Source organism: Cricetulus griseus, assembly GCF_003668045.3.
Source record: "Cricetulus griseus strain 17A/GY chromosome 1 unlocalized genomic scaffold, alternate assembly CriGri-PICRH-1.0 chr1_0, whole genome shotgun sequence".
In the NCBI taxonomy this organism is placed as follows: Eukaryota; Metazoa; Chordata; class Mammalia; order Rodentia; family Cricetidae; genus Cricetulus; species Cricetulus griseus.
The window spans coordinates 260272059-260297992 of NW_023276806.1; the positions used below are offsets into that span (position 1 = coordinate 260272059).

At 43.4% G+C, this 25934-nt stretch overlaps 1 protein-coding gene across 6 annotated transcripts in view; it reads right to left on the bottom strand.

Annotated features, from left to right (window-relative positions):
* The window catches only part of Hsf2bp (heat shock transcription factor 2 binding protein), a 145810-nt gene that overhangs the window by 85578 nt on the left and 34298 nt on the right, over positions 1-25934 (bottom strand). For 4 of the 6 annotated variants that reach the window (XM_035451811.1, XM_027394361.2, XM_027394362.2 and 1 more), the window contains exon 8: positions 18118-18221. The exons of 1 other annotated variant lie outside the window; for it this stretch is intronic. In XM_035451811.1, coding sequence (XP_035307702.1) covers positions 18118-18221 — 104 coding nt within the window. Of the gene's footprint in view, positions 1-4586; positions 4730-18117; positions 18222-25934 lie in introns of all 6 variants that reach the window. One more of the 6 variants, XR_003481006.2, reaches the window with a different exon arrangement.

Consider the following 25934-nt stretch of genomic DNA (forward strand, 5'->3'; position numbering starts at 1 on the left):
ACACCCTATTCCAGATGAGGAGGAAGAGTGTATGGAAAGGAGGGACTGACCAAAGACTGAAATCAGGAAGGAAATGTTAACTCCTGTAGCATCTACGTCTATCATAGCATCTATGTCTAGAGCACAATGATGGAATGCAGACCCCCAAAATCCTGGGGAGCCACACCCCTATGGCCTTGCCATTCACAGCCTACACAGCTTCTCCTGAGGGCTGAGTCACCTCATTACCTAAAGTTTTCCTTCCCTGGCACCCCTAACTTGTAAGGTCTCCATTTTCATGGTCAGCTTCACTCCCATCCTCTCATAAGCTTCTCATGAGGATTCCAATTGTGCTACATACACTGCCTGGACTCCCAGGTTCTCCTTTGAAATCTGATGGATACCTCCATGAGCCCATAACTCTTGTATCCTGCATGCCTGCAAAGTCAGCATCAGGGTAACAACAAGGTCTGCCACTGGCTCAAGTAGCAACCATGCCCCCTTTGAAGGACAGCTGCTGCAGCAGGCTCTGAGAGCTGGGAGGAGGGGGAGCTGAGGGAAAACCCTTTTCTAAGTGACAGTACTCCAGAAGGTGTCTCAGAGGCATTGTCTCCTGGAAGGAAACTCTCAAGTGAATTCACTTTTTCATGCCCTTGAGCCTGCCACAGCTAAGACTAAGCCAATTTCTGAGCAACGTCTTTCCTATTGTCCCTGTGAAAAGGGACTTTCTAAAGGCAATAATCTCTTTAATGCTCTTACTCACCTTGGCCCCAACTTTATATGTGCCAAATTCTTTCCAGATCATTCTGCTCTCTCTTTTACTCCTCATTCTCACTGTCTATCTGCCCAAGAGCAACCAGCCAAGCTCTGCTACAACCTGACTGCTTTGAAACCTCATCCACCAAATTAATTATAGTCTGTCACCTGTAAAATTACCTTACCCTAAGTCTTAGCACATGGACAAAGCATAGACAAGTTCCATACCACAATGAACATGAATGGCCTCTGGTCTTCATTCCTGTTGGAAGCCTCGGGACACAAGGCTCTGCAGCTCAGCATTCCTGTGGACATGCTGGTCCTCTGAGATCTGCTCACAGCATTCTAGTGTCTCTCTAGCCTCATCTGCAAAAATCCTTCATCCCTCCTGCGTACCAGCTCCAAAGGCTAAGAAGCATAGACAAGATTTATCAGAGCAAAGGTCCCACTCCCAGCACCAACTTTCACTTTTCTGTCATTGTGATTAAAATGCTTGAAAGAACAACTTAAAGGAGGGACTTTTGCTCACAATTCTAGTTCATAGCTCACGGTTGATTCTGTGCCTGTGGTGAGGCAGTATGAGCATATGGATCCTAGTTCCCTGGATGTGGGGGGTTGTGCGATACAGAACAAGATATAGTCCCTAGAAACCCAGCCCTAGAGATACTTCCTCCATTTGTGCCCCACCTCCTAAAGTTTCCAGAACCTCCCAAAATAGTGTGACCAGCTGGGAACCAAGCCTTTAATACATAAAAGCCTTAGGGGGAAATACTTTATGTCCCTATGGTAACACCCAAAGAACACAAAACGAAACAAGCTGCTTTATTACAAAAGCTCAAACAATCAAAGTATGAAGTAAGTTCTGCTTGTGTGTTTTTCCTCTGGTTCCTCAATGTGTATCACCTCCCACCCCATCCCCTGTATCTGAGGGGCTATTTTCTCCACACAGTCCTTTCAAGAGTCCCCCCACATGGGACTAAATCATGTGGGGGTGTGAGGGCAGAGTATGGGACAGAGAACACAAGCCAGCAATCTGGGGCATGTACGATAGGGGGGCACTGACAACTGTGGAACGGTTTTAGCATGGTTACCAGGCAGCACCTTACACAGAAGTGCCCACAGCAATGACGCTGGTGCCTAACAAGGACACACACATACCTCTGGTGAGGATGGTGCTGTCTCAGTCACTACTGTCACCAGCAGCAGTGAAGGCCAAGTCAGTTAGAAGACAAAGGATTTTATCTTGTCCTGGCGCATTCTCACATCCCTCTTTCTGCCTCCCTGCTCACTCTGGTGAAGAAGCTCAACTGCTATGTCCTTACTTCTGTGCTGCTCTGCCCAAGCACATGAAGCCATGGAAAACAAATCTTCCATTTCTCTCAGATGGCCCTCAAGTGCTGCCAATGGGAACGTGCTACCCTAGAGAGAAGCAACACAAAGGACTATACCCTGGCTGGAGAGATGGCTCAGTGGTTAAGAGCTCTTGATGCTCTTGTAGAGGACCTGAGTTCAGTTCCCAGCACCATGTCAGGCAGCTCAGAAGAGCTGGAAACTTCAGCTCTGAATGGGAGCCACTTTGTTAAAAGAAAACCCATGTTCACAAATCAACCAAAACTAATCATTTTAGTGATCATTAATCAAACATATTAACAACAAATGCTGGAGAATGTGGGGGAAACAGGAATCCCTTTTCATTGTTGGTGGGTATAGGGAGACACTGTAGCCCCGCCTCCTAGTAGCCCCAACAGGTGTGCCAGGACACGCCTGTGAGGGTGTGGTCAGGGGAGGTCTAAGATGATTCTTAGGAATGATTCTTTTTTTATTTTATTTTATTTTATTAGTTCAAATTAGGAACAAGCTTGCTTCAGATGTCAATCCCTTCTCCCTCTCCCTCCCCTCCCCCCCAACATCCCACCTGCCCCTAGCCATCTCCCCTCCACTCCCCAGGCAGGGTAAGGCCCTCAAAAGGGGCTCCCCAAAATCTACCACATCATCCTGGACCAGGCCTAGGCCCTTCCCCATGTGCTTAGGAACGATTCTTAAGGGACCTCACACAAGTGGATAGCCCCTTCTCTCTGGCCTGGCTGCCTTGCTGCCCCTGGCATGCTCTGACTTGCATTTGGGCTGGTGTTTATCTAAATAAAGAAATCTTAGCCTTACAGACCACGGATCATCTTTGAGAGCACGCAGCACACAATAATCTACAGGTGGGAGTGTAAACTGATATAGAAATCAGTGTGAAAGTTCCTAAAAAGAAGGGGTGGGGCTGGAGAGATGGCTCAGCAGTTAAGAGCACTGGTTGCTCTTCCAGAGGACCCAATTCAATTCCCAGCACCCACACGGCAGCTCACAACTGTCTGTAACTCCAGTTCCAGTGGAGCTGACTCCCTCACGAAGACATTCGGGTCAAACTTACCAATGCATATAAAAAATATTAAAAAGAGGGGGGTCCATATAACCTAGCATATATCCAAATGACTCTACAGCCTTCTACATATATGGAATGCTTACATATACGTGTTTGTTGCTACTCTGTCCATAATGGAGAAATGGAACCAGCTACATGTCTAACAACTGATGAATAGATGATGGAAACATGGTATATATGAGGCCAGCAATATGGCTCAGTGAGTAAAGGCACTTTCCCTTGAAGCCTGAAGACCTGAATTTGATCCCTGGGACCCACGTAATAAAAGGAGAGAAACAACTCACATAAATTGTCCTCTGGCCTTCTCATATGCACCATGTCCGTGTGTATACATGCAAACATGTGGATTAATAAACAAATGCAATAAAAACTTTTTAAAAATTAAGAAAAAATGTGGTATACATATACAATGAAATTGCATTTGTCCAAAAAGAAAAATGAAATTTGCAGGAAAATGCTTGTGGGAAACAGTCTATATTCAAGTCACAAAACAACTTGCCCTGTCTCAGCTGAGAGCTGATGAGAGAAGAAACCATTCTGAGGATGCCAGGAGGCCCCAGGCTCTGTCTCCAGCCCTCTCCTAGCCCCTCTGCCATGTGATCAGCTGCCTAGCTATAAGTCCTTCCTGTATAATAGTGATTCCCAAGGTTACATCTTCTGCAGCACAGTGCTTTCCTGCCTTTCAGTACATAAAGCCTCCTGGGAACAGCTACCAGATGTCTTGAACTTAAATGAACCAATCTGAACTCCTGGGTCTTCCCTGGCCCGAGTGTGCAGACTGAAAACCTAGGTAGCATCCCACTATCCTTTGTTCTTCGGGACCACTACCACTACCCTGTCCCTCTCACCTTACAAGGTCCCTGTGACTCCTCTTAGCTCCCTCACATGAGTCAGAACCAGCTCTGGCCACAGCCTCCTCTGTTCAGGGTATTACTTGAGTCTTCACAGGCAACTTGGCCCATCAATCCCTCTGGGCACCCCTCCTGACACTACCCTCTGTAGCTACACTGGTCTTCAGTGACTCCTAAAATGCCCACTGCTCAGGCCCACTCCAATATCCACGCATCACCCTATTTCTCAGCTCATAGCTCTCTGCACGGCTTGTTCTTTGCCCCACTGAAACAGCAAGAGGAGCAGTCTCACATGCCATTCTCTAGCCCACTTCCATTTCAACTTGCCACAGTATCATAAACGTTTTCTGCTTGTCTACTGCCAAACTCCCACCTGGACATGAGTTCTGGAGGGAAAAGCTTAGTTTTGCTCACTTAGAACACTGCAGTCATAGGTGGAGCTGGCCCGAGTACCACCTTGCCAAGAGCCACCCACAGAAGACTCACCACCGTGCTGGTAAAGCAACGGAGACTCTGTCACTGTATTCTGTGGGAGACCATGGAAACATGACTCAGAATGCCAGCTCACTCACCAAGCCAGCAACTTCCAGGGTAGCAGCACAGGAATCCACAAATGACAGATCAGCCACACAACAGTACCATTCCCAACGACATACAGAATAATAAAATGTGGAAAAGCTTCCTCGTGAGTGGTTTCAAGAAGGACTGTGAAGCTCTGGGAAGATAATAAAGGGAAACACTCAGACACTCAGGATTTGTGCTGGGAAAACGACACCACCAGCTACTTTATATTTTTAATGTTTTTCCCCAAATCCAAAACAACACTATTCTTCACACTTTAGAGTAAATTAAAACCATCTTATGATGGAATGTAGCCTCCTGACTTACTCTACAAGCAGTGCTGCCTGCTTCTAAATCACACTCTAGCAACAGATTCCTCATTTCCCTCTTGCAAATCCCTACTTTTCAAGCGACACTGCAGTTGGCAGATCACATGGGAGGCGGTGGAAGAGGAGCTGCTTAGCGGACCAGGCAGAGAGACAAGGCTGCTCTTCCAGACACACTGGCGTGGCAGGTGGCTCTTCTCTGATGCACATGTTGATCCTGAGCCTCACCTCACTCCAATACATGCAAGGCACATTGAAGTGGGCAGAAACGCATGGGAACAGAGCTCTCAGAATGGCGTGCCATCTATTAAAGCAGCACGTAATTGTCACGTTTCACAATAGATGTAGGGTTCACTAATGGCTTCAGCCTGGCACAAATACACAAATGCTTGTGCTCAGGCAGAGAGACCAGGACAAGAATAGTACCTCCTGGGTGGGCAGAGCAGGGAAAGCAGCGTTCCTGTTCTCTGAGGCGGCTTCCTAGTAGGAAAAAGGAGAAGCCTGATGGGTCATGCTGGGGAGAGGGTGTCAGGCACCAGCAGGGATTCTGCAGGGAGAGGCCTTTGGCACACTTCCTGGCCACTGTGCTCCTGGCCCTGGACCTTATAAAATGGAGGAGACATTTGAGTGCGACCGGGCAAGCTTTCATTGCTGCCTGCTTCTTGACAGTGATGTAATGAGAGGCGATGCTTCAAGCTCCTGAAGCTCTTTTTGACTTCCTTCCATAGCAGACTACTTCAACTGTAGACAGAATAAACCCTTCACCCTTAAGTTGCTTTTGTCAGAGCATTTTGTCACAGCAAAAGGGGAAGAGCTAAGACAGGATGATGGAAGCAGCAGCAGGACAGAAGTCCACATCTGTAAGGACTTTGCTATTCCTGTGGGTATAGCAGCATCAGAATGTGGCTAGAATACATTAAACAGACAGACTTTATTTCCTAAACCACTCAAAGAGAAAAAAAAAATAAAGTTGATAAGCCAATGATGGAGAGACAAAGAATTGCTACCACTAACCACTACCTACTAAATTAATCCAGAAGAGAACAGGAACTTAATGGAATAAGGAACAAAAAACAGGACAAGCAGAAAATAAGCCAAGCCTACTGACACAGGCCTATATCCCGGATATTTAGAAGGGAGAGGCAGGAAGATCACAAATTCAAGGCCAACTATACAACTTAGTGAGATCCTGATTCGAATTATTAACTGTTTTAAATACTTGAGAAGCTGGGCAGTGGTGACTCACACCTTAAATCTCAGCACTCTGCTGTGAAACAATCTTTGTACACTGCAAATATGTATTGCTCTCATTGAAAATAATAAAATCCTTAAAAGGGAGTAAAGTAATATGAAAGAAAAAAGCTACATAAAGATGAGATGGATCCTGTATGTTATTGTGTTGTCTTTAAATTTTTGGCTGCTAAGAGACATTTGATTATGTTAGATTAAACCAACCCACATGTTTTAAAAAATATCCTAACTTCAAAGTGGAAATCAAAGATATGTTACGTTGGAAGAAAAGGTTATGCTTTTATTTCCACAGGAAATGAGAGGCTGTGGATTCATTCCAGGTTGTTATGGATCAGGTTGTATTGGGGAAGACCCCCTGAAAATCCTGACTACAAACAAAAAGAAATAAACCTAGAAAAACCATAGAATAGGTCATGTATATTCTACTTGCTCAAATATAAAATAAAAAAATCATCTTTGGCTAACTTGTGTGCAACATATAGTCTGTGCTTGTATTAATACAGACATGTATGTTACCTTTAAAAGTTTATGTACTTTCAGAACAAGGGAACCAGATACCAATGAAAGCGGATTGTCCAGGTGATCCAACATCCCAGAATGCCTCTGTTACATGTGAGTTCTACATCCAGAACAGCTTCAAGGCTGCTGACTGAAATGAATCAGCCTCACAGACTACTCCAGCCAAGGCTCAGCCATTATCCTGAATTTTCTCAAGGTTCCCCCAAAGATGCCAATGCCCCCAGACGACAGGAAGTAGTCTAGAGAAAACAACGTCCACATTCCCAAAAGATGGGTTATGGATGTTTCTTATCATTTAAAGGAGGGGTGGTTACAAGTTGTTATTGGTCATAGGGGAAAAAAGCTAAACAAAGGCTGGAGAGATGGCTCAGTGGCTAAAAGCACTGGCTGCTTTTCCAGTGGTCCTGAGTACAATTCCCAGCTTATTTAAAAACATAATGTGTAACTAAAAATACAGATTAATAGTCATCTATAATAGTCAAACATAGTCATGTTAGGTATGTTTTCAATGTCATACACAGATATAGATAGATTAGATAGATAGATAGATAGATAGATAGATAGATAGATAGATAGATAGAGATGTTCAAACACTTCAAAAACCTACAGAATATGGCATTTAATATGTTTAATAACCCTAGGCTTTTCATGACAGTGAGACACGTCTGCTCCTGATAGCACCCATTTACTTCTAAAGAAGATGATGGGCATTGAAGAATCTCTGTATGGAGGTTGCTTTCTTTGTGGCAAAAGCTAGCCACGTGGGCAAAAAAAAAAAAAAAAAAAAAAAAAAAAAAAAACTGTCTGTGCCTCAATTGTTGACAGTATACTGTCCAAACTGGACCAGAAGAATGCAAAAGAAAGCAACTACCAAACTTTGTCAAGACAAGGTAGGACAGTCCTTCAAATGTCCTTCCTTAGATATACCAAGCCTGTAGGCCAAAGCTGGATTCCCCAGTGTTACAATAGGGTGACTGTCCAGGCAGCTAGATGTCCTTGTCGTTAGGTAACATTTCACCCTTCTGGGGTCTTGGATGGAGTTAAAGGCTAAATTTACCTAAAGTTAAAGTTTACCTTAGTTATGACAAAAAAAGTAAATTAAATATGAAACTTTAGACTCACCAAGATAAGATAGATAATAGAATATTTTCTATGATTTTGCCAAATACAAATGGACTAGATATTTTAACTGTAATTCTTACTTGATAACTGTTTTGTTGTATATAATTTTACTATATTAAAGTTAAAACCTTCCCTTTTATTTAGACAAAAAGGGGGAAATGTTGTGAAATAATCCTTCTGCACACTGTGTAAATTATTCTGTGGTTGGTTTAATAAAGAAGCTGACTGGCCAATAGCTGGACCGGATAAGGTTAGGCAGGAAAAACAGACTACGAACACTGGGAAGAAGAAGATTGGAGTCAAAAGAGTTGTCATGGAGACATGAGAGGAAAACAGAAGGTGCAAGATGAAAGGGAGGTAAGACAACATGGCAGGATGTAGAATATAAATGAGTCAATTTAAGTTGTAAGAGATAGTTATTAATAAGCCTGAGCTATCGGCCATTTACAATTAATATTGCGTCTCCGTGTAGTTTATTTGGGAACTGGCAACTGGAAAAGAAAAGTTGAAAAGTCTGTCTATAGCTCGGGAAGCAGAGGCAGGTGGATCTCTGTGAGCAAGGCTACACAAAGAACCCTCTCTCTCTCTCTCTCTCTCTCTCTCTCTCTCTCTCTCTCTCTCTCTTCACACACACACACACACACACACACACACACACACACACACACACAGGTTTGAGGATGTACAGTGAGTGGCACAATGCTTGCCTATAAGGCCCTGGTTCAATCCCCCCATACCAAATAAATAAATATTCAAGTCCCAACTACAAAAATGGGGGACACTTTAAACAAACATAGTGTGGTGGTTTGAATGATCATGGTTCCCATAGGCTCATGTATTTGAAGAGTCATCAGTTGGTGGAACTGTTTGTGAAGAATTGCAGATCAGGATGTAAGCTCATAGCCACTGCTCTACTCCCTGCCTCCCTGCCTGTTTCCACGTTCCCTGTCATGATATCATGGGCTCTAAGCATCCAGAACTGTGAGCCCCCAAATTAAATGCTTCTTATATAAGATGCCTTTGTCATGGGGTTTTGTCATGGCAACAGAAAAGTAAAATACATGGTATGCTGGAAGTAAAGAGATGGAAAGCAGGTATGATATCTAGCAATAAGCCTGATATCAAATCAGTCTTCAGAGCAAGACTTACTTACCATCAGGGGCAAGGAAGGGCATTCAGAAATGATAGCAGGTCAGCTCATCAAGAAGGCACACGATAGAGAGGAGGGGGTTTTAGCAGCCAAGCTTCAGAGGAACAGGGCAAAGCAGGACAGAAATAATGGTCAAATGACTTCAACACTCCTTTCTCAATCACCAGTAGAGCAAGTGGAGAGAAAACCAGCCAAGACATACCAAAAAAAAAAAAATTTACAAGCATCATCAACTAACGAGCATTAACATTTATAAAAACCCCACCCAACAGCACCAGAGCATACCCGCTCCATCAAGTGTACTCAGGACAGTTGCAGAATGGACCATACTCTGAACTATAAAACAAGTCTTGACAGATTTAGAAGGACTAGAACCATATTCTTTGGCACAGAAACTCTATGGCCTTATATCAGAAATCAGTAACAGGAAGCTAGCATGAAAACCTCCAAACATTTGGAAAGTAAAGACGCCAGTTTAAATTAAAAATATATGCCAAAAAAAGCCAAAGACAAATAAATGGTGTCCTAATTCTGCTATAGTTAAGAAATACACATATTTCTAATATCTGCTGTGGTATGCTAAGAGAGCATATTATGATAAATGCATTCACATATGCTGATTAGTCAGGTATAATAAATTATTCACAGTGTCAGCCTCATTGCAGATCAAGGCTCCTCCAGGGACTGTCCAGATGCAAATGGTTACCTAAGAAGACCACAAACTCTCACAGGCCACAGGCCTCGTGTACTCAAACATGCTTTGAGTGCTCTCTTCCACGCTCTACCCCGTGGCTGATGAGGTAGAGTGCATAGTGGAGCTTTGGCTCCTGGGGACTGGAGTGTCCCACAGGAGCAGAAGCCTCCCCCGCCACTCCAAGAATCTATGAGCATGCTGCCTTAACAGGGTGAATCCTGGACAAGGTACATTCAAGGGGCCTCACAAAGTAGAGCTAGGCTACATCAACCTCTAATCAAAGTGGCCTTGGTATAACCTCCAAAGACTGAGAAGTTCATTTGCTTGATAACAGTGATGGAACCCTGGCAATGGGGACACAGCTGTGTAGGGAGCAGGGAGCACAGAAAGACAGACTAGAAGGAGGAGCTGTGTTAGGGGAAGACTGCTGGAAGGGTATCAGGGGCCATGTGATAGCATGTGCTGAGGATGACAACCCATACTTTGGGGCTCCTCTGCCTCTGACTACACATGCTCTCCTCTCAGAGCGACTATGAAATGATGGGTGGTCTGATTTCCTCAGGACTAACATGTTCCAGAGGAAGTAGCAGCCCAGTAGCTAGCAGCCTTGATCATCTCAAAGGCCAAGCTGGTATTTAGCTCCTGGCTCCACAAACCATTTCTGGCAGTGAAAGGACTCCAGGCAGCCTCTCATCAATGAGCTCATTAAGACAGATAGGGAAGGGGCAATGCAATGGCTCAGTAGGCTAGCATGGAGACCTGAGTTTGATCCTTGTAGCCCAGAGAAAGGTAGAAGAGGAGAACGGATTCCTGCAGCTGTCTCCTGGCCTCCACATGCACTGGGGCACTCACCTTGCCACCCCCCCATCACACATACATATAAACATCACACATACACACAATTCTAGTAAGAGAAAAAAGAGATTGCTGTGAGGTTCTAAATTCCTAACTTTTCTTGCTGTTGTCTAACACTAACTTTAAATGTAAATGTACTAATTCTCTCTACTCTCAGATCTGCTGTTGGGCCTACCTGAAAACATCTGCTCCCTTCTGCTTTTACTTTTTTCCTTGTGCTTCTTTTGGCTTTAGGTTCTTTTTCAAAACTATTACATTCATTTATTCACTGGAAAGGTACATGCCACAACATGCATGTGGACATCATAGAACAACCTGCAAAGGATGGCTTTCTTTCACCACGTGGGTCCTCAAGCTTGGTGGCAAGCACCTTTGTCCAATGAACCATATTACCATCACCCAATTTCTTAAGTTCATATAGTAAAAGTTTAGTTCACTAAATTTCCACATTCTTCCTTTCTGATTAAAGCACTTAAACCTTCCACTAAGTAATGATTTAAATGCATCTCACTGGATAGTAAGGTAAAGGTGCCTGCAGCTCAGAGCTGAAAACCTGAGTCCCATCCCCAGATCCCACAGTGAAAGGAAAAAACTGATTCCTGAGAGCTGTTCTATGACATGTTGTAGTATGAATGCACCACTGTATACACCCATGTGTGTATGCACGCACACATACATACCATATACATATATACATATATATATACATATATATATATATGTAAGAGAGAGAGAGAGATTAAATACAACTTATCCATTTTGATGTAATTATTTTATCATTTAGTCCTAAACTATCTGGCTTCTATTATGATTTGCCCCTCTTACTTTGTGTCTGGTTAAGGCATTTTATGGACTTTCAGCTTCATTCTGCCCTATCCTAAGAAGACACTCCATATGATTCTGGATGTCTAACATCTGGGAAATGTTCCTGATGTGCAGCCCATAAACTGGCCAATTCTGGTGGTGACCATGTGTGCAGGAAACACACAGACATTCTCCAGCTGGACACAGTGTTCTATGTTTTCAGCAGGCAAATTCTTTACATCCCTGTTGAGTTTTTGGTGATGCTCATGGAGTACTAAAATCTCCTTCATCACTGGAGTCATTTCTGACACTTTATAGTTTTTCTTAAGACTATGTACTATTATCATTCAAGCTTCTCATTTCCATCTGTCTCTGATCACTGTCCTGTGTATCTCATACCACTCATCCAAGACCACATACATCCTAAAGCACACCCCCTTAGAACTGTCTGCTGCTACCAATGGCTTGCTACTAATAGGCTGGAGGTTGTTTTCTTTTGTCTAGAATGTTCTTGAAAGATATTTGGTGGATGTTAAGATCTGAATCCCCTATAGGCTTATGTGTTCCCAGCTGGTGTTTTTTTTTTTTTTGTAGGACAGGGGTGTGGCAAGAATTTTAAGAGTTGGGGCCTAGCTGGAGCAAGTGGATCACTGTGGGCAGTCATGCCCGAACTCTGGTCCCTTCCTCTCCCCATTTCCTGTCTGTCATTATGGGAGCTACTCTGCCACCCTTTCCTGTCAAGAACGAAAAACTCTGAAACCATGAGCTAGATAAACCTTCCTTTACTTTGAGTTGTTTACATCAGGCATTCTGTGACAATGAGAAGGGTAATTAACACGAAAGAGAGAGACACTATACAGATCATGGTTGGCAATTACTTTTTCTCCAAGTAAGAGATCACATTATTGCTCTGGGAGACAACTATCAGTCCATCATATTTCTTTTAAGGTTTTTACCTTTTATCCACCTGCTTCAAAGGTTAATATATTTAGTGGTAGTTTAATTTTTTAAAGAATTATATTTAAGTATGCATGTCTGCATACATGTGTGTGCATCACACATGTGCACTGCCTGCAGATGTCAGAAGAGGGTGTTGAACATTCTAAGAGCCAGAAGACTAGGGAGTTTGCTGTGAGTTTGTCTCTGTTATGAATGTCAGGAGCTATACCCATAAAGTCTCACCAACATGACTGCCTAAAACTGAGCTGAACAAGAACAACAGCAAACATGATAGACATACCAAAGTCGATAAGGGAAAGCCAAAGAGGATCCAACACTACACAAAGAACTACAGGCCAACCAAGGAATGCTGGGAGTGGAAAAAACAGTCTTCCCCAGGAAGAGCACACCAATTGCTTATCTAGCACCAAATGGTCAGTCCAGAAAACAAGCTAACATTTTACAGATTGAGCGGGTTATACTTGTGTATTTCAGAATATTCTGATGCATATACATACATGTATACAACAATTAATGAAAAAGAGGCCATGAATTTGAAAAAGAGCAAAGAGGGATAAATGTGATGGATTAGATAGAGGAAAATGATGAAATTATATTCTCAAAAAATCAAAGAAATATTTGTTTAACCCTGGAATGCTATTTGTAAGAATTCATTAAGGACTTAGCTGAAATCAAAAGTTCCTCCAGAAACTTTTTTCTAAATGGTTCTCCTGGGAAATGCAGCCAAAAAGATGTGAGGATGGATGAATGGACAGACTGGCTGATGGACAGCGAGATAACACAATTAACTCTAAAGACTGGCACACAGTAATGAAGATTGCAAGTACTGAAACCACAGGCAGGAAATGGAGAAGACCTGGCAGAAACAACAACATACAGTTCCAGTCCAGAAGCCGTCAGACTCACAGCCTCGCACTATCATTTCTGCTGAGGCAGGGAAGGGGCCATTTTTCCAGTTCAAACTGCAAGCCTTTGTGTCCTACTCAAGCCTCCATTGGACTGGGCAAAGCTCACCAGTCAGGGGCCTCTGCTGATCTCAAGTTCTGGCAAGTATGTGAGAATGTCTAACTAAATGTATGGATACAGTGGCCTAGTCAAGTTGACAGACATATTAACCACCAGAGGATCCAGCCAGGTGGTTAGAAGCAAGCCTTCAACCCAGCATGAAAATCAGCCTGGCCATTCACTCTTGAAAGAGATTTCCACCTACTGCACTCATAGGACAAAGAAACGTATTTTCTAGAAGACCAGGGTTGAGGGAGCATCTCTAGTAAGTTCCTTTGGGAGTTCTCTACTAGGCTGTCACCTAGAGTTGAACTTTGGCTTTATCTCCTGTCCTCCAAGCCTTGAGCCACAAAATCTGAAGGTCAAGTTTGAGTAAGAAGTTTAATTATACTGACACGCCTCTAATCCCAGCACATATAAACTGAGGCAGGAGGATCACAAGTTGGAAGCTAAACTAGGCTACAAAACAAGTAGTGCTCAGTTAATTATCTGTCCTGCTTGAGTTTTTGTTCTTTAGGTATAATTCACTGTTCTAGTTCAAAGGAGCACTTTTAACAGTATTTTTCTCTCTCTCTCAGGCCTTGGTTCAATGTTCCCTCCTATTCCTGGCTCCCAACTCATGCACTGGAAGATGGACCACAAGGAGACCTGCAGAAGGTTCTCACATGAGATGATGGTGGCTCAGGAACTGGGAGGAAATGGTAGCTGCTACTCTAATCCCAGGTATGATTTGAAAGCACTGTCATCAGGACTCCAAGCAAAATAGATCTTGGTGTGACAGAGAAAAAGAAATCAAGAGTTGCTGGGAGGTTTTAAGCAGCCTGATAAGTTGGGAAGGGACGGTGCAATTCACTGAGACAGGGAAGACTGTGGGTAGGGCTGGTGTGGAAAAGACTTGTGGATTCATCAAACAGAGCTGGCTCTGAAACTGGAGCTCTGGAAGAAGGTCTGAGCTCAAGACACAGTCTGTAAAGCTTGTCGTGCTTCAGATAACTCAGGGAAGGAAGTAGGTGTGAGATGGAGTGTGAATGCCATGTGCCCAGCACTGTATCCTTGGGCGGGGAGGGAATCAGCATCACAGCTTCAAGTGGGATTCTAACACTAGTCTGCATTAGCAGTTACATAACATGTGGTCACCACCCAAATACACATTGTCCTCATCAGCTATTTGCTAGAGTTCTGTGCCAGTTCTGTGGCTTAAGAGGAATGTGAAGAATCTGGACCCAGCCTGGGAAAAAGGCAGCCACGTAGATGAACAAATGAAGGAAAATGAAATCCGGCAAAGGTTAGAGGGAGTGAGATGAGCTTCCCAGAGACAGAAGCACGGCAGCAACTGGCTCTGTCCTCTGAAGCAGAGGGTCTGAGAGCTCAGAAGTAACTTGCTTCAGGCAAGCAAAGCAAAGGGAAACAAGTGTCCACAGGATACTTAGATCAGGAATAAAAGAGAGAGCCAACACCTGCTGTATTGGGGTTAAGACCCTGAGGTGGACTCCCACTGTCCAGATCAGAGTAGTGAAGTTCTAACAGATTAGATCAGTTTACCAGGATGAAAGCTTCAATTCACATCTCTGTGTAGCCAATCTAAAGCTGTTCTCGTTAAACACATCAAGCTCCGTAATGGAATTGTATGATAACACAGAAACTGATTTCTGAGTGTTAGCAAGCCCTTTGCCTCAGAACTTTCAAAGTTGTTAGATTGTAAGCAAAGTAGAGCACATTTTCACAAATTGGGTCTACCTGATGGCAAAAAAGCCTTCAAATTCTCTCCTGGCTCGGGGTCACAGGGTCAGATCCTGAGAGCAACAGCGCCATTGCCAAGAACAAGCAGCAGTTTCCCAGGCAGCCAGTGTGCTCCTGTTTCCCTGCTTCATGATAAAACACATTCTCAGCTTTCAGGGCAAAGCTGGGGAAGCAGCTCGGGAGCAGATTTACTGAGCACACCCGAAGCCCCAGCTTGCAGTACTGGAAGCAACAAAAACAAACTTAAAACACACATTAAATTCTCAAACATTTAAAATAACACAACATAAAATAGAGCATACATAACTCCGTGACCAAGCATCTGGGACCTGAGTCCAGCAGGCTTTGTTTGACTTTACAAGGAAGGAGTCTAGAGTCATCAAGTGAGATGAGCTTCCTGTGGATCCCAGGGTTTTCGTGTGCTTGCTCTGTCAAAGAACCAGGGACTGTCTCCACAGACAAGAGATCCTGGAAAGTCAAACAGCCCCAGAAGCAAAGTGATACATTAAGATACCTTAGGAAACACCCCATTGTGTTGTGACCCAGTCAAGGCAGGAAGTCTATGGACATCCAAGAGCACCCAAGAGAGAAGGATAAACTCAGCTGAGTACTGAGATTCTCACTCACCCCACAAACACCTCTGGACTAGCACAGCCAGGGCATCAGAGAACACTTAGCCTCAGCTCTTCCTTCATAAACAAGCAAACAACTCACAAAGGCTGCTGGAGGGTCAGGGGTGCAAGCTGTATTAAACAGAACCAGGCATACTGTTTGAGAGCAGAAGTCTCTACAAAATCAAGCAAAGTCAGTTCCAATGGCTGCTAAAGAAGGACATCTCCAGAACAGAGGTTTATGGCCCTGGCCAGTGCCTGCAGAGCAGCTAGGGTAAGGGACAGGGCCATGCAACAGGCAATCAGGATTCAAACCCAGCTCCATTGTCACTCAGCTGCCAACCTCCAGCAAGCCACTTGGCCTCTTCATCAGAGAAGCAGGCAGTAGTGTCTTGCCTTACAGGAGACTGACAACAATAACTCAAAGTACATATGCGGTCCATGTAGAGCAGCAGCAGCTGTCACTCAGCTGGGACTTCCTCTTCAATTATCTTCTCCCCTAACCATCTCCCCTAGTCCTTTAGGCTAGCACTGTGGACCTGCACACAGACACTAAGTCCAGGAATCACCTGGTTCCATGATACATTCTCAAGAGAAAAAAAAAAACTGTTTGAGTATACTGGCCTGGGGCGTGTGGATATAAAGCCCACTTAGCCAGCTTTTAAGCTGTAGAGGTCTAGTGACTCACTCTGCTTGTAGGTTGATAAGCTGTATGCTACAAGGATGCTGACAGAAGATACACTGCTCTCTGAGACAGAACTTCTTAGTCATAGCTACAGCCAGCATACCCATGCTTGTGCTGGTTTAAGATGACAACACCTTCAAGATTGACTCAAAAAACATGAAAAGATGTTCAACACTGTTAGGTCTCAAACCCGGGACAAATGGCTAAGGTGTCTATTTAACATGTCAAAGTGGGTCCTGGCCATCAGTTTTCCCAGCATCCCTTAGTCCCTACCTGCTACAGGGTTCTGGCTGCATCTTACCCTAATCTTCTCTTGTCCAAGGACTGGGCTGGGCTGCCCTTCCCCTAGCTGCTCTTCCCTATACAATCAGCAATTTGGGTTATGCCAGTCTTCTTTCTTTTCTCTCTTTCCTCCTCCTCTTCCTCCTCCTCCTCTTCTTCCTCCTCCTCCTCCTCCTCCTTCTTTCACCCTTTTGCCCTTTGGCCCCTTGGTCTCCTGGCCCTCTCCTTCAGCTTCTCCTCATGGCCCAGCTCAGGTTCATGTTCATTCTGGGCTCTCTCAGATGTCTCTGCCTCTGGCTATGCTCTCCCGCACATCCACAATAAACCTTCACCTCTACCATACCTAGGAGCAGTCATGTCCTTTTTTATTTCTTTCATTCATTCAAACACTATTAGTAATAATGAAACAATGTGGTACCAAGACATCCCTATTTGGCATATCTAAACCTAATGGTACAAGCAGGCCAAGAGCTGTGAGGACAAACAGCTGATACTGTATCTTTTGGTGAGGGTGTGAATGGCAGAGCAGTTGACAGTTTAAAAAACATAAGTATGCCTCTTCCATCTGACCCAGCCACCTCCATGCACAACGAAGACTCCAGCATCTGTGTCTGTAACTGTCAAAGCTGTATAAACAACCCAAAAGGTTCATCTCAATGGCTGAGCAGTGTGTAACAGGAAGCAGGGAACTATTAAGACACAATATCACTACAGAAAACAGAAATTAAACTACAAAGTAGAAAAAGGGTGAGTGGCTCTCTGCAAAGTGAGGGGCAGGTGGGAGGGAGGGAAAGTGCCTTGTGGGATGATGCTTTACTTAATTTGACTATGGTAATGATTTTATAGGTAGATATCTATACTCAAATGATCAGTTTTTCATTTGAGATATATGCAATTATAGTATCAATAAAACTGTTAGAAAAAAGTATTCATATCAAGAGAAACTAAAGTTCAAAAACAGATTAATCTGAATTGTAAAAGAAGTGAAAATTCTATTTTTGTCACTTTATAATTATGATGAAATTAGGAAAAAGACTCGGCTAAACTAATGGTAAAGGTAAACAAGAAAGAGTTATTTACAACTCTGAAGTTACATCCATATGAACTTCAGGTGTCTCCTATTTCATTTTGCCCAGACTTCCGGACTTTTCCTTTCATCACATACCTACTATTCTGTTTTCTGAGAAGGAGCACTTTGGTGCTGTTTCATAAAATGATCTTTGTGCCAAAGGTCACAACTAAAACAAAATCAATAGTTAAGAAACATAACCAGAAACCATTAACATACCAGTTGGCTTTCTAGAGTAGGAAGCCATTCAGAGGAGGAGCAAGGACAGGTTTTGAGAACCCAGTGTCTGAGGGTAGCAAGATTTGAAAGTTGCCACCAAGAAAGAAGCCACTCCAACAAAAGAGGAAAGTCATTGTTAAAGAGTAAACATTGTAAGATAATGGCTCCTGATTTCCAATATACCAAAACCTCCTCCAGCTGTGGAGATAGAGCATATGACTATACAAGAACATAGCAGAACACTCCTTACCACTCAAAAGCCACCACAGCAAAGGGATAAATCCAGGACTCTCACTGATATACTTCAAGCCTTTTGAATTGATGCTCACATTGTACAGCGACATCAGCATTAGACTGAAATGCAAAAGAATACAGTGTTGACATGCTGGGCTATTCATATTGTATTTCACCTTGAATTCATAGGCTACTCTAAACATATTTACATCTCAGATGTCAAACTATAACATTTGAGTAGAATAATTACAAAGTGGAAGACATGTTTAATGGTTTTCAGCTGCAGGCGGCCATAACATAATGGGAAGCTTTAGCAATGACAGTGTGACACAACCTTCTGTGTATAGAGCCACAGGCAGAGAGTCTCATGAGAAACCTCATGCTCCTATTTACCAATGTCTTACCCCTTGTAGTACCAAGCCTGTATTTATATTCAGGCAACTCTTAGTTTATAAGGGTTCTGTGTTCTCGAGGTTCAATGAAGCTCTCTAAAGTCTAATGCATGGTAATCTAAGTGGAACAGTTTATAGGCTCATATATTTGAATACCTGGTCCCTAGTTGGTAGAACTACCTGGAAAGAATTAGGAGGGATGGCCTTGTTGGAGGAAATGTGTAATTGGGAGCAGACCCTGAGGTTTCAAAAGACTTGTGCCATTGCCAGTGTGCTCTCTACTTCCCGATTGTGGGCTGAGATGTGAACTCTCAGCGGTGCTCTTTTGTCATACCTGCCTGCTGCCATGCTCCCCACCTTGATGGTAAATGGACTCTTAAACCTCCTGGACCATAAGACCCAAATTCCTTTTATAAGCTGCCTTGTTCATGGTGCTTTATCACAGCAACAGAAAAGTGACTAAGACAAAAGTCGATACCAGGAAGTAGACTATTTGCAGTGACAGATTTGACCATCTGGGTTTGGAGGATGGGGAGGCTTGGAAACTTTGGGCTAGAAAAATGATTGAATGCCATAAAACAGACCTTAATGGGCCGTCCTAGTAGGAGCTTGGAAGACGGTGCTGACTGCAACAAGGACTATGGAGGACCAGTCCAAGAGGTTTCATAGGAGAACACTATTAGCAACTCAAAATATCCCATGACCTCCACATGTGTGTCATGGCACATACATGCTCACATTCACATACATGTGTGACATGCACATGCCTTCATTTCACACAGATACATTATATATACACACACAAAGAAGAAAGGCTGGATAACAGCTGGAGGTGTAACTCAGTGGCAGAGCACTACCCAGCATGCCAAGACCTTGGGTCTCATCCCAGCATGGGGGGAAAGGCTAGACAAATTGTATGTACAACAATTTGACACAAGCACACACATCCATTTGAACTCAAAAGCTACAGTGCCTCTTCTATTTCCTTTTGCCCAAAAATTTTAATGACAAGACTTTACTTTAAAATTGTCAATAAGCTTGCAAGAAATGAAAGGAATGTCTCTTTGATCAAGTCCAATGTGGGAGGTGAGTACAAACCATGACAGGTTCCAGAAGCTGATAGCTTCCATTACAGGGCATTCGTGTGGAGAGACAGAAAGAAAAGCCCCAGGCAGACACATATGCAGTCACACAACCTGCTGAGAACCAGAAAAGAACAAACTTTCAAGCCTGGCATGAACTCATGCTGTCAGCAAGCCTGAAACACTCACAAACCAACAACCTAAAAAAATATACAGTAGGCCCAGAATGGGAGATTCCCCAGTCTTTCTGGACACTAAAAATCTACCTGGTCTTCCAAGAAGCACAGACACAGTCCTAACAAATGTAGGTTCATATCACAGAGCACTGTGTAGTGCATGAAAACATCAATAAGAGCCAGCATAAGGGCAGTGGCAGTGCCAGAACCAAAGAGTTTTCAAGCATTAGAGGTTTCAATGTCAGAATAGAAAACAGATATGCAGAGTAAAAAACTGCTGTTATTGTTGGGTTTTTTGTTCCTTTTATTCTGTTTTATAAAACAGTGTCTCACTATGTAGTCCTGGGTGGCTTGGAACTAGAAACTCAAATCAGGCTGGCCTTGAATTCACAGAGACCAAGCTGCCTCTGCCCCCAAGTGCTAGGATTAAAGGTGTGCACCACTATGCCCAACAGTAAAAAGTAAAAGAAGCTAAAACATGACCAAGAAGCTAGGGCTAATGGTATGAACTACCAGGCAAAACCAAAAAAAAAAAAAAAATAGAATCTGGGTTGGAAAGATGTCTGTAAAGTGCTTGTTATATATGTTGGAGGGTCTGAGCTCAGTGCCAAGCACTCACATAAAAATAAAACATGACCATAAAGAACAATTGAGCAAGACACCCACAGCAACTTCTGGCCTGTACACACACCTGAACATACACATACACAAACAGGTACATACACTTTTTAACAAAACTTACAAAAATGAAAACCATGCTGGGGCGGGCTTTGATGACACACATGTCTTTGAGGCATTTCTGCTCCTGTAAGTGACCTATACTCCTGTAAGTCACCTATATTCCTGTAAGTGACCTATACTCCTGTAAGTGACCTATACTCCTGTAAGTGAGCTCAAAAAAGCTCACTGCTTCATCAAGCTGCTCTTTGATGGCATCTGCAGTTCGGTTCACTGTGGACTCCCTATCTGGAGTGAGTAGATGTGTGTATTCTATTTCCCAAGAGAGATCCATCATGCAACAGTACACCTGTGATCCCAGCATTGGTACAGGGATGGGAGGCAGAGAACAGAGAATCTCTGTAACAGTGGGCCAGCCTCACACACATTAGAAAGAAAACACACACACACACACACACACACACACACACACACACACACACACTCACACACGCGCGCGCATGCTGTACACAGTTTGTTTTTTTTTTTTAAACAGGATGCCAGAGGGCAGGCAATGTGTGCTTTTCCAAGGGAACAGAGGAACCACTGTAACCTCAGAATTAAAAGCTCACCAAAAATATTTTCAGCAAATAATATAAAAGAAATCTCAAGAGATTTTCCCCTCAAACAAATCTGAACTACAAAACTTTGAAGGATGAACTTCAGAAAAAGAGAAAACAACCTCAGAAAATGTCCTGAGCTACAAGGAGAAGTGGGAAAGGGCGCCATGGTACAGGGACACAAACGGAAGGAAAGGCTGCTGGTGAAGGCAGGAGTAACAATGTCTAACGCTGTGACTAAACTTTTTCCCACAAAGCAGGGACTCAGTCGACAAACACACATGGCCCAGGATGTAAGAACTAAATCATTCTGAGGTCCTTCTGCAGTTCAGACCAGAAAGGCATTCATTACTTTCAAGGACACATCAAATACATCCAAGCATGCTTTAAAGGGACGCTAATCACTGAGGGAGACAAGGAGAGGTCAACTTTTAATGCCCTGGAGAGAAAAATAAACTCAGAAAAGGGAGGTATCAGAGAAGCAGTGAAGGAACAAGAAAAGAAAAAAGGGAGGGGATGGAGATATTGAGGGAAAAAACTCAAATAATCCTAATAAAAACAAGACAAGATGGAAGGAATAAAGCCAAGGATTTCAATAGTTGGAAATGTTAGCAGGCAGGATTAGCTTGCCAAAAGGCAGATTGTTAGGCTGGATTACATCACCACATAGCCATATAACACATCTAAAACAAAAGTTCACACGAAGGGTGAAAGTAAGGGAATAGCAGAAGATATACCAAGAGAAAGCAAAGACTGAGGCAGCAAAATTAATAAGCTCAATACAGAGCACTTTCCAGACAAGGAGGGTGACTACAATGCCAAACACCCAGTTCCTCAGGAAGCAGGCATTCTAACCTGGATGCATCTAGACTTGCTCCTCAAAAATGTGCAAAGGCTTAACAGGGAAAGGCACTCGCTGCCAAATCTAATGACCTGGGTTTAATCCCAGGAACCCATACTATGGAAGGAGAGAATGGACCCCACAAATTGTCCTCTGACCTTCATGTGTACACATACATTAAACGTAACTACAATTTTTAAATATGTACCATATTAAAGAACATATCAACAGAACTACAAAGCAGCCGGTGCACAGCAGCAGGCTCTCACAGTACCTAGTACATTACACTGATTCTCTGACTTGCCATGCAATTAAGTTTAAAAATTGTTTTAATTTCTTTGAGACAGAATCTGACTACACAGTCAGGGTTACCATCCTGCTGTTTTTGGACCGACTTAAAAAATATTTTTAAAGTAAGTTTTAAAACTCCAAACAATACTTGGAAAATAAAAATAATATCTCTGGGCTGGAGAGATCACTCTGCAGTTAAGAGCATCTGCTGTTCTTCCAGAGGAAGGGTTCAGTCTGCAGCACCACTTTGGGCCAGTCACAACCATGTGGAACCCCAGGGAATCTGACACCACTCTCACTCAAGTATACATCCCACACACACACACAGTTTAAAAATAATCTTCCCCTCCCAGCTATAAAGAATGTCTCTGTAAAAATAAGCTAAATAATTTACTAGGAGTAAAATCAGACAATAGAATTGAACAATATATAGCATACAAATTTTAAAATAAAGCTAGTAAAACATACATAGAGCTTTAGGGGAGGAAAGTTCAAAGTTTATGAGCACAGTAACAGTAGTCTGAGTGCATGGCAACAGCCCTCTCATTTGTAGTAATTATGAATTCTGGACACAATAAAAGAACCCTCTCTTAAGAGGATCTGTGAGCAACACCCCCCTTCCAAGGAGAGAGTTTCCCTGAGTGCAGCAGGCAAAGGAGGAGAAAGCACAGGAGGACGCTCCAAGGCATAGTCACCAAGGGCACATAACAAGTCCTGAGGGCTCCGCTGGCCAGAATCACATGACAGTCTGAGGCAGACACTGGCCTGCTAAGACAAACATCAGCTCTCTTCAGGAAAGTCCTCTGCAATGACCAGTAGACAGACCATCAGATGTTTAACTAACAGGGACAGAGAATATGTGGAGAGCTAAGTACTTCCTGTGGGTACAAATTTAAAGAACTGCCAAAATGCTCCATAGCCATTATTTTTTCATATAATAATTAATACAGAAATTCTGTAAGGACTACGAGTTTATAAATTAAGGTGGAATGGGAGACAGCACCATGCCAGGATGTACTGCAGCCTATAGCAAGAAGAAGTCAGGAACACTGATGCAGTCTATTTAAAGGTACTAATTAAGAAAATGATGGCACATGCACACACACCACAGACAACACCTACTACCCTTTTCTGATGGGATGTCAGGCTCATCCCATTCCCAGAACTTCAGTCTGAGAAAGGCAGACTCTTTATCTTGTCTTTACCATAGTACAGACTAGCACATGGATACAAAAAGAGAGTCACACCAATAAATGAGAACTTCAACAGGGCACACTGCTCACAGATAAGGTCTCCCTTCTTCCCATATTTCCCTGGACAATTTTCAAAGCAATAGCAATAACAGGAGTCAGAGAGACAAAAGACACCAGCACTTTCCAAAGCAGTGTCTTAGGTAGGTTTTCCAATGCTGTCATAAAATATCATAGCCAAAAGTAATTTGGGGGATAAATGGCTTAAAACTCTCAGATGACATTGTGTTGGAAGTCAGGACAGGAACTCAAACAAGGCAGGAACCCACAGGCAAGAGCTGATGTAGAGGCCACTGAGCATTCTACTTACTGACTTTCTCCTCCTGGCTTGATCAGCTTGCCTTCTTATAGTATCCAGGATCTGGGGGTGTGGGAGCACTGCCCACAGAGAGATGGGTTCTCCCATCAATCAGTCAATCACAATTATGCACCATAGGCTTGCCCAACCTGGTGGGAACATTTTTTCAATTGAGGTTCTGTCTTCCCAGATGACTAAAAGCACAGCAGGGCTTCTGAGTCCTCCCACCTTTCAACAGGCTGCAGGCCATCTGAGTTTCATTAGCAGGATGATTACAAAGTTGCCCCCTAATAACTATGTGGTAGGCCTTTGGACTGCTCAAATGCAATGCTCCTGGAGAAGTCAGCCCTGAGACCAGCTTTCCCACCATCTCTACTAAGTATCTCAACAAGAGGAAAGCCTCTATTTCACATCCAAACACAGTCACCTTAAACTATGTTACCAACAGCTGCTTTTATAAAGGTCACAAGAGCAGGACTGAGAAACAGCAAAAACCACACCGTGACCCACCAAGTTCAAAATATCTCTCAAACACTTGTACAGAAAGTTGCCAACTTCTTTCTTATAGCATGAAAACAAATCAGACAATCTTCTCTAGACCTCAAAAGCAAAGCTACCATGTGATGGTTGGTTTCCCTGACTATGATTCAGGAAAACCTGGGCAAATGCGTCCTGCTGATTTGTCACTGTCATATAGATTATGTGTCATATAGATTAAAGTGTCAAAAATTACTTGTATCAGCAACTGTCTTTGAATTTTCACACTTGTTCTCAGATTAGTTGTCCCTAAAAAGTTAAAATGGAACCAATGCACTTATGACAGACATGGTGTCATCTGAGCCCTGTGTACAGGGTACAGGTCTCAGAAGCCAGAGACCTCTAGGTCATGAAGGAGTTAACACACCAACCTAGAAGACTCTTGTTTCTTCTGCGAGTGCTTTCTCCATATGACATGTCCTTTCCAACAAAAACTACTTATGAATGACGTATCAAGTTTCCAGTTGTCAAGTGGCCCAGTATCTGCTCCCAACCCTATTATAAACACAGCTGACATTAAGAACAAAAGGAATGAAGGCAAAACAGAAAACAAACATGTTGCAAGACCTGTCTATTGTTAACTCTGTGGCCTTAAAGTGCTTAGCTATCAGCTTGGATTTCTGAGTAGAGCAAATCTTTTGTAACAGAAGTGTTCTGAGATACACCTTAACCTAAAAGATGAAGAAATGTTTCAAATGGGAGGGGTGAACTTGGGAAACCACCCAAGCAGTTCTGCTTACTGAAATGAAGGCTGTCTCCTTTCAGGGGATGAGGCCTGGAACAGGACAGAAAGCACTCCCTTGCCCTTCTCCAGCCTGACCTGCAGGTGAGTCACCTGAAGAGAAAGTGATGCAACAAAACCACCTTTCTCACCCTAAAGCAAGACTTGCTCCATGAGCAAGGAGCAACAGTGGCCACCCAGTACCAGAAAACAGGTCAGCCAAAGACAGAAAGAAGAAAGGGAACTAGTGGGATACAGAAACAGACACAGACTCACTCACCATCAGCCAGCTGAACCCAACAGACAATCTAAGGCATAGAAACAAGTTTCTCCTCCATGACTGCATGTACTGTGAGAGAGAACTGGCCAAACTGTTTAATCTAGCTGGGTGCTTGAGATAGGACCTGGCACTTACATGCTAGGCAATGTTCTACCAGTACCCTACACACCTAGGCCTGGTCAGACGATCTGTGACAGAAACCTACAGTTGGAGTTCTACCATTTTTAAGAAGGAGCACGACAAAGGAGCACATTTTACTACTGCACAGGACCAGTCCCAGGACCTTGTGCATACTTAGCAGCCAGATGCGCTACCACTGAGCCAGCCTCAGCCCTGGTAATTAACTATTTAACAGACTTATTTAGAGTCGGTGTCCCACCCCTGCCAAGAAAGAACCTAAAACTATGATTTACTACTGATGGGGTCCTAACATACTATCTGTATGCTATGGCTCATCCACTATGTAACACAAAGAGAGCAGACCAACAACAGCCCTTGCTGGTTACCAGTCCACACACAGTGCTTTGAGGATCAGGTTTTGCAAAAGGCAGTTGTTATGGTTTGGACCTCCAGTGTTGCCCAAAGGCCATGTGGTAAAAAGCCTGGATGCTAGTCTGTGGCAGTACTGGGAGGTAGTGGAACTTCCAGAGGATGGTCCGGCCTAAAGGAGAGATCAATAGGGATGTCA